The sequence below is a fragment of the Myotis lucifugus genome, unplaced genomic scaffold (genome assembly GCF_000147115.1).
Source record: "Myotis lucifugus unplaced genomic scaffold, Myoluc2.0 scaffold_160, whole genome shotgun sequence".
NCBI classification, from domain to species: Eukaryota; Metazoa; Chordata; class Mammalia; order Chiroptera; family Vespertilionidae; genus Myotis; species Myotis lucifugus.
In genome coordinates this window covers 1818167-1827597 of record NW_005871208.1, presented here as the reverse complement: position 1 = coordinate 1827597, position 9431 = coordinate 1818167, and the positions used below count along the sequence as shown (strand labels likewise).

The window sequence follows — 9431 nt, the reverse complement described above, 5'->3', positions numbered from 1 at the left end:
TCGGGTGTGTATGTGGTGTGTGTGCCTCCAGCCATGTCACTGAGCTCATTTGTGTGTGAGTTTGTCTGTGTTCATTCATGACAGCGGCTGTGTCCGTGTGGGCAGCACTCCGTGTACGTGTGCATGGATCATCCTATGTTTGTCCATGAGTGTGTATGCTGTGTGTTCCAGTCTCTCTGTGTGAGTGTCGTCCCCAATCCCCCATCCCCCCCCTGGATCTCTAATTAGTGGTTTGGGGTTTGTTCCTTTTCCCTCCTGTTCCTTCCCTCAGCGGCAGCAGCAGCAGCAGCAGCCTCAGCAGCAGGAGCAGCAGCCGAGCAGCAGCCAGGACGCCGGAGTCAGTAGGATTGTAGGATTGGAGCCCAAGTGGCAGCAAGAGTGGAGCTGGCCTGGGAGAGGAGCCGAGCCCTCCCAGGACCCTCAGGCCACCTCCTGCCTGCGCTCCCACTGCCAGACCTCCAGAGAGGAGAGACCCAGGACAGCCAGCCCCAGATCCCCCAGGTATCTGACACTGGGGAGCGCAGGGAGGGGTTCCCATAGATGCCCATGGGATTGCTGGGGGCGGGGGTGTGGGACACCTGGGCCCACCAACCTTTCAACCCTTCTCCTCAGCAGCCCCCAGGACGCCCTGACTACTTGCCCATGTCCTTGTCCCCCTCCAGCTTCCACCCCTTCCCGGGGAGCCCTTTCTCCTCTCCCGCCCAAATCCCTTCTTTGGGGAGCTCAGCAAATGGAGCAGGAAATTTGGACCCTCTGCCTCCCTCTCTCGCCCTGCTCATTGGATCCGGAGCCTTCTCCTCTGGGAAAGCTGTAATTAGAGGGTGGATCCCTACAGACAGAGAGCAGCCCCCCCACTCCCACCCCCCCAGTCCCTTCTAACTTTAGATCTCTTCTCTCCCATTCTCCCATTCTCCCTCCCTCTCCCTCTCCTTCTTTCTCCGGCTCGGCTCTCTCCATCTGCCTGGCTCCTTGGGACCCGTTCCCCAGCCTCAGGATGGCGTCCTCCCTGCTTGAGGTAACTGCCCCCTCTCCCTCCCAGGACACCAGCCACAATCTCAATAGTCCTACTCCCTCCCCGCCCGCCCCCCACCTCCCAACTCACTCAGACAGTTGCTGTGGTGCTTGTCACTCTCAAGGGTCCCTCTGATGAGGAGAGAGGAGTGGGGTTAAAGGACGGGGAGGGAGGGAGATCAGGATCAGGGGTCAGAGAGCAGTCTAAGGAAGAGGAGAGGAGATTAGGCAAAAAGAAGGCAGGACCCCTAAGGTCAACCAAGCACACCAACTCTGAGGAATGCAAAGGGGATGGAGAAAGGAGCTGGTGGAGGGGGCGGGTGGGGAAAGAAGGGTGGGAGATAGGTAAGCTGGTAGCACACAGGGGGAGGAAGAGAAGGTGATGGGACTGGTTGAGCGGGCACAGAGTGACAACTGGGTTCAGTTCCTTGGGGGTCCTGTCTCCTGGAACTCAGCCTGAGCAGTGTCTTGTCTGGTCTGTAGGTGGGAAGGGGCTGGGCCTCTGGGCTGGTGTGTACAGGAGAGGAGCTGGGCTATGAGAAAAGGGAGAAGGGCAGCCCTGTGCTCCAGTGCCTGAGCGGGGGCTGACCAGAGGAACCGGGCCCAGGCCTGAGAGGAACCAAGGAGGAGGGCCAGGGTCTGAGGCCGCCTGCCCGGCTCACAAATATTTAGCTTTCAGCCAAAGACAAACTCAGCTCTATTTTGGGAGTGGGAGGCTCCAGGGCGGACTGGGCCACTTCCCCTCCAGGCTGGGACCCCAGCATCTCTTTCCTCTGGCACTGGGCATGGAGGGAACTAGGGTACCAGCGGGGTCAGGATTTAGGGGTCTTGAGAAATCACTGATTCTACCAGGGCTCCTGAGGGAATCATGGCACCGAGTTGGAAAGGGGGACTCAGCAACTCAGAGCCTGTTTTATAACGTCCTGAGTTTTCTCGGCTTCCCGGTCTCTGACTCTGTTTCTCAGTCACCATCTCTGACCTGCTGTCTGGGTCCCACCACAGGAATTTGTAGCCAGAGAGCCCTCCCTTAAAGCCGACCTCCTTACGTGGCCTTGGATCTTCCATATTCTTGGGCACCTCAGAAGCCCCCATGGCTGTTTCCTGTGCCCTAGCTCAGGTCCCAGGGCTGATGGGCCAAACAGGAAGCCAACTCATTCAGCCTGCAGGAGAGGTGTGTGTGAGACGGCACCGGAGTCTTAATGCCTGTGTTTATTGGCCTGAGTGTAAGTGTTAGAATGTAAAGCAGTGACTGCATGTGTGGCTGGCTTTTTGAGAGCACAGGGGTGTGTGTGTGTGTGTGTGTGTGTGTGTGTGTGTGTGTGAGTGTGTGTGTAAGCTGGAACATATTTGTTAGTCCAGGTGGGGAATGGTGTATGTGTAAGGCTGAGAGAGAGTTTGTGACTGAATTTGAGGGAATGACATACAAGCTAATGGGGTGGACGCCATGTCCCTTGTCAGTGCTCTGTACCCAGTCAGGAGTCCCAAGTGTTGCAATGAGAGCAAACTGCTCTCCCTGTCATCTCTCCACTAGACTTTCTATTGAGCCATCATTGAAACACCGGTTGGTCTTGAGGAAGCAGGAGGACTAAGGTGCATGGAAATCCTGGGTCCACCCATGACAGGGGTAGTGTCAGTGGGCGTGGGCGTCACACCAGAGTTGCCAGCGTGGCACTGGTGCCTGGGGGAAAGGGACCCAAAGGCCTGCTGGAAAGACAACAGGCTGGGATAGCACTTGGCAAGAGGAATGTGCCATGAAAACTGGGTTTCCATGTCCCTCACTCCCTGTGAGCTGGAGATGTTCCAACATAAAGGCATTCCAGTCCCTCTGTGTCTTTTACCAATTTGGGGGCACCTGGGCCCTCAACTTTCCTTCCCCTTCTCCGCAGCCACCACCACCAGGAAGCCCTCAGCCTGGTATGGGTGAGATCTTTTTTTTTAAATATATATTTTATTGATTCTTTACAGAGAGGAAGAGAGAGGGATAGAGAGTTAGAAACATCCATCAGCTGCCTCCTGCACACCCCCCACTGGGGATGTGCCCGCAACCAAGGCACATGCCCTTGACCGGAATCGAACCTGGGACCTTTCAGTCCGCAGGCCGACGCTCTATCCACTGAGCCAAACCGGTTAGGGCTGGGTGGGATCTTTGACAGTGGGAAGAACTTGGGGTTCAGACAGGGAAGCAGTGGCTGCTTGATGGGAAGCTCGCCTGGCCTGAGTGAGATGCAGGAAAACAGGGAGGAGGGGTACATGGCGGTCAGGGCCAGGTGGAGATGGAGAATTGGAAGTTGTGAGAACTAAACAACTTGGGAGGAGGTTGAAAAAGTGGACAACTGGAAACTGGGACCTTGGGTGCTCAGAACCTATGGCCAGTCCTCAGATGTACAGTGAGCGAATATTCCAGGGGGAGGTCAGCCTGGCGCTGTGAACACCTTCCCAGCCGCACATCTGGCTGAGAGAGCTGGGACAGCTCCTCTTGTTCCTCCTTCAGAGGTCCCCCTCCATACTTGAAGTCTGCTCGGTGTTGTTGTTTAAGGAATAGTGGGTGGGAGAAGGGAGGCGGAAAAACAATTGGAAGGTAAGACTCCTGGGTCCTGAAAAGGTCATGCATTTGATTAGGTATGAGGGCTCATATTTAGAACCCCTCTCCAGGACCCTCTCCCCACTTCTCAGGAGAGCGCAAGCAGCCAGAGAAGGAAACCGAGTCTATGGTTAAACTTAGCCAGGGGCCCGGCTCTTGGCTCCTGGAACAGTCTGAGCGGGCCTGGCGTCTCACTCCCTTTTCCTTGCCTCCAGGGCCCCGGAGGGGCTCCGCTCCCCAGGGCTGGGGTCTCCTGTTGGCCTGGGGCTGCTTGCCTTCTTTCACCCCTCCTCCCCTCCCCACAGCTGGGTGGGGTCCCTGGGCTTGGCTGAGGCCCCTGTGGCCACAGTGTGAGGGCCGGGCGGGGGACGGCGTCGGCGTTTTTAAAAATAAACCGACCGCAGGGAAACCAACGGAGCCGGGCCGGGCTGGGCAGAGGGGGAGGGGGCGGTCAGGGGGAGAAGGCGGGAGAAGCGGCCTGGTCTGGGGGTGTTTTGGGGCCCAGCACCGCGGTGGTTTTCTTAGGTAGGAAATCTGCTTTCTTCCCTCCCCTCCTCCTCCCCCTTTCCTCTTCCTCCTGTTCCTTTCTGTTTTCCTTTGCCTTCCTAGCCCAGTCTCTTTCCATCACCTCTCTTTGTTTATACTGGTTTCCTCCAGCTCCCTCCCTTTTGTCTTTCCACCTTTCTGCTCTTTTGGGTCCCTGCCGGTTCTGCCCCAAGGCCAGTGTCCCCTCTGTTCCCTTCCCCCACCTCTGGGGGCTTTTACATCAGTCCCTCGCCCTGTGCCCCGTGCTTGGCTCCCGCGTCTCTGCGTCTCTGCGTCTCTGCCTCTCCCCTTCCTACTCCACGTTTCTCTCTCCCTTTCTGCTGGGACCCTGCTCCTGCCCCAGCTGCTACCGCGCCTCAGCCCACCCTCTGCTTGGGGCATCAGAGGCTCCAGGGGAACCCTGGCTGGGAAGCACCAGGGCTTTCATCGTGGCCAGATCTGAGGAAGGTTTTGGTGCCTCAGATTTGGGAGTCCATGTCCATGGGGTAGTTGGGCAGGGGGAGCGTCAGGCTTGCACGTGGGGAGCAGTGCAGGAGTGTTGACTGCACACGCCTTTCACTGCAACCCCAAGACCCTACCTAACCCTACCCTGAGGATTGGTGTCACACACACACATGCTGGCGGGCAGGTATGGGAACCCTGGGCGCCCAAGTACATTGGCTTTTGAGGATCCCAGTCAGGGAACTGTCCAGGGTCAGCCTTTGAGGACATCTTGTTTTGTTTTTTTTTTTGTTTCTTTTGGTGGGATTCTCAGTAATGGATGCCTATCTATGCCAGCCAGGAATTCTGGAGGGCACCTCCTCCCAGGCTGTCCCAGGGCGGAGTACCAGGCTCCTGAGGGAGGACTAGTCTGGTAGCAACAGCAGGATGGGCGTTAAGGGCGTTCTAAAAGACCCTCATGCCCCACATCTACATAGCTTTCTTCACTCACTGCGCCGGAAGGGTGAAGAGAGACCAGCTACTAGGGCTGTGGGCTACGTGTTTGGGGACACTGAGGCATGGAGGGGTGTGGCTGTGAGCCTGTATCGTAGCCACCCCAATTTCTTACCCTGGAGGGGCATGAGGACTTCAAGCTCTTCCACCCCACAAAAGGGGTACCAGCTGGCTCCACGAAGCAGGAGGTGCCCACTGCCCGCTTGAAAGACATTCTTGCCTCAGCCACAGTCTTGGCTTGGCGGCAGCCCTGTTCCCTCTCAATGTCTCAGTGTCTCAGCCATCGCTTCCTCTTGCTCCCAAGGCTCAGAGTCCCTGCCAAGAGATTCCTTACCAGGGACATGAGGACAAGGCCTTGGGGAGACCAGCCTGGGCCACTGCCTTAGTCAGGAGCTGAAGTGGAGACAGGAAGTGAAATAACGGGGTAATGCTGGGAAAATCTGGAATGGGGGTCACTATAGTCCCCTAATATTTTTCCTCCTTCCCAGGCTGCTCTTTGAGCCTCATCTTTTCTCTCCAAGTCCCTGACTATGGCCTCTGCTCCAGACCACTCCCAGGGATAAGGATCCCTAATTCTTACCTCATCCAGGTGTGGCAGCTCTTTTCCAGGCTCTTTAAGAGGCATCTCCTGTTTCTCTGAGGCCTTTGCCTACCCCCAGCTACATCACAGGGAACCCTGCTTCTCGCCTCCTTAGCTGGGTGTTAAGTGGTAGCCTTGGCTTCCGCTCTCCTTCCACAATGCCACCTGAGCTCTGGCCTGGGACCCAGTCCTCGCTGGCCCCTCCTCTTACCTCTACTTCCCCATTCCCTCCAATTCCTCCCTGACCCCTCTGTTCTCTTCTCTTTGTGTCGAGGTTGAAACCCTAGAGTTTACCATCTCTCTGCATTCTCCTCCTCTCCCCTAAGTAGTGCTTCCATGTCTCCCCAGGAGGAAGCTCACTATGGCTCCAGTCCCCTGGCCATGCTGACAGCGGCGTGCAGCAAATTTGGTGGCTCCAGCCCTCTGCGGGACTCAACAACACTGGGCAAAGCAGGCACAAAGAAACCGTACTCTGTGGGCAGTGACCTCTCCGCTCCGAAAACCATGGGGGATGCCTACCCAGCCCCCTTTTCAGGCACCAATGGGCTCCTCTCACCTGCAGGCAGTCCTCCAGCACCCACCTCGGGCTATGCCAATGACTACCCTCCCTTTTCTCACTCTTTCCCTGGGCCCACGGGCACCCAGGATCCTGGGCTCCTAGTGCCCAAGGGACACACTTCTTCTGACTGCCTGCCTAGTGTCTACACCTCTCTGGACATGGCACACCCCTATGGCTCCTGGTACAAGGCAGGCATCCATGCAGGCATCTCACCAGGCCCTGGCAATGCTCCTACACCTTGGTGGGACATGCACCCTGGGGGCAACTGGCTAGGAGGAGGGCAGGGCCAGGGTGATGGGCTGCAAGGGACACTGCCCACAGGTCCTGCTCAGCCTCCATTGAACCCCCAGCTACCCACCTACCCAGCCGACTTTGCCCCCCTTAATCCAGCCCCCTACCCAGCTCCTCACCTTCTGCAACCAGGGCCTCAGCATGTCTTACCCCAAGACGTCTATAAATCCAAGGCAGTGGGCAATAGTGGGCAGCTGGAGGGGAGTGGTGGAGCCAAAACCCCTCGTGGCACAGGCACCGGGGGCAGTGGTGGGTATGGGGGCAGTGGAGCAGGGCGCTCCTCCTGTGACTGCCCTAACTGCCAGGAGATAGAGCGCCTGGGGGCAGCAGCGGCTGGGCTGCGGAAGAAGCCCATCCACAGCTGCCACATCCCGGGCTGTGGCAAGGTGTATGGCAAGGCCTCGCACCTGAAGGCGCACTTACGCTGGCACACGGGCGAGAGGCCCTTCGTCTGCAACTGGCTCTTCTGTGGCAAGAGGTTCACCCGTTCGGACGAGCTGGAGCGCCACGTGCGCACTCACACCCGGGAGAAAAAGTTCACCTGCCTGCTCTGCTCCAAGCGCTTTACCCGGAGTGACCACCTGAGCAAACACCAACGCACCCACGGCGAGCCAGGCCCAGGGCCCCCACCCCAGCGGCTCCAAGGAGCTGGGGGAGGGCCGCAGCGTGGGGGAAGAGGAGGCCAACCAGACACCCCGACCTTCAGCTTCTCCGGCACCCCCAGAAAAAGCCCCCGAAGGCAGCCCGGGAGCAGAGCAACCTGCTGGAGATCTGAGCTGGGTGGAGGGTCTCCAGTCCCAGGGCTGCTTGCCAGCCTCTCCTGGCTCCGTGGACCACTGCTTGCCCCTCACTCCTTTGCCCCATGCATGCTGCCCTTTGGGTGCTCTCCATCTCTCCCCTGGCTATTCTGAGCCTGGGTAACTCCCTGCACGCCTCCTCAGCTCCCCTCTTCCCTTTGCCATAAGCCCATCCCATAAACTCTCATCTTAGGCCCTCACCTTGTGCCCGATTTCTGTACTCTGGCTTCCTAAACTCTTTTCTCGCCCTTGCTCACAGCTTCTCTCTCTTCTGCTCTTACCACACCAACTCACTTTCCTTCCATGTGGACTCCCAACACTTTATTTTTCTATGTTATTAGCTCCTTGACATCCATCCTTTCTGCTTCCGAAGCTTATCTACCACTATCCCTTTGCTCCCAGGCTCCAGTCTCCCCAAGTTCTTACTCCACTGCTGCCTGTGCTCCAGAGCATTCTTCCTTTTTACAAACACAATGATGATAACGATGATGATGATAATTTATTGCCCCCTGGTGGCCTCTTCATTAGGGACCAGAGTTAGGGGGATTGGGGTTAGTGACCTGGCAGGGAGCAGGGTACCAAAAGGGGGGCAGACCAGTGGGGATCTAATCCCAAAGATGGGGTGACCCCAGGGTCAGGGAGGCTGCCCCCAGGCCTGTATATTTAACCCCTATGTTCCAAGAGAAATGAATACTAATAATAATAATAATAATTCTATTTATCTAAGTTATGATGACAGGTCAGGTAGAGTGAGCTGGGGAGGGGGGTGGAGGTCCATTTCTGCTATGGAAATTTTAGCCAAATGCATCTCTGTATAGAAGAAGTGTTAGTAGAGATCTTGTTAATAGAATTTCTATCATCAGGGTCTCAGTTAAAGGGGTTCCTCTTTTAGTGGAATCTGCTAATAGGGCTGGTTAGCTTGATCAGTTAAAGAGTGATGGAGTATCTCTCAATTAGGGAATCCCTAATATTCCCACCCCCAGCCAGAAGCTGTGAAACTTCAAGTCCTATGGAGGGGGGAGGGGGGACTGGAATTACCCCAGCTTCCTCAAACCCAGAACCAGTTCTTCCACTTCTCCTCCCCTGACACCATGACCCCATCAGGCTAATCCCTTGTTGCCATGGTTATGGAGAATTTACAGCTGCCATTTTAGACAGGCTCATTGGAGAAGCCCACCTAACAGGAGGACACTGGCTTGGAGGCGCCTCTCCTGAAGAATAGGTGGGGAAGGCTTTCTCTGGGATCAGATGAAAATAAATCAAGTATTTATTGAGTGCCTACTCTGTGCAAGGCACTGGGAACAAGGCTGGTGCCTAGAGGCCATGAAAAAGAAGTTATAGAGCTAGGAGGACATACTAGTCGGTCCCTAAGCTGATTTGGGTGCGTACAGAGGCCCCCAACCTGGGACTTTCGATGCTCCCACCTCCAGTGACTTTAAAGCCGCTTCGTGCCTTTGAATACCTTTCCTGTGACTTTGGATCCTCCTTTTCTATCTCCTGCTCCCTCAAGGCCCCCAGTTAAAGGGTGAAAGCCGCTGGAGCTTGGGGAGAGGGTAATAAAATGGAAGGGAAGGGATCATGCCCTCATGGAGTCTTTTCTTCTTTTTTTTTAATTTAATAAATAAAAGTTCGATTTTAAACTTTGTCCTGGTGAGGAAAGGGGAATTGGAAGGGAACAGGGTGAGCCACAGGATTCCTCTGTGGCCAGTCGGGGGCCCCTCCCGGGCGCTCTCTGGAGCCGGTTTGCACGTTCTGCCCGCGGGAGCCGCTCCGCCGCCAGCTCTCCGGCGGGGTCCGTGCCGGCCGCGGAGAGCTCTCCGCAGGGTGGGGAGGGCGGAGCGGCGTCTTCCTCTGCTCTTTCTCGGACTCGGCAGCCATGAGCCCTGCAGGCCCGGCGAGGGACCCGGACCCACACCGGCCCCAGACCTACCGAGGGACGGCTCCCGCGGGCGCCCCGGCCTGGCACGCCACCCGCCCCCGTCCCGGCCGCAATCAGCCGTGCCCGCCGCGGAGTGAGCGGAGGAACAAAAGCCACTCTGTGGCGGCCATCCCCCAGCCACAATAGGGCTTTGTGCGGCCTCACCCCCTAGGGCTCCCCTGCTGGACTAGGGGGGCCCCGGGCCGCGCCCCCGG

General features: G+C 57.1%; 1 protein-coding gene across 1 annotated transcript; it reads left to right on the top strand.

Annotated features, from left to right (window-relative positions):
* Nucleotides 1–994: 994 nt before the first annotated feature.
* Nucleotides 995–7276, top strand: SP7 (Sp7 transcription factor). Its single transcript, XM_023759723.1, is given in 4 exon segments — nt 995–1015; nt 6000–7130; nt 7132–7248; nt 7250–7276. Coding segments are annotated over 4 exon segments (1296 nt in total).
* Nucleotides 7277–9431: the final 2155 nt, after the last annotated feature.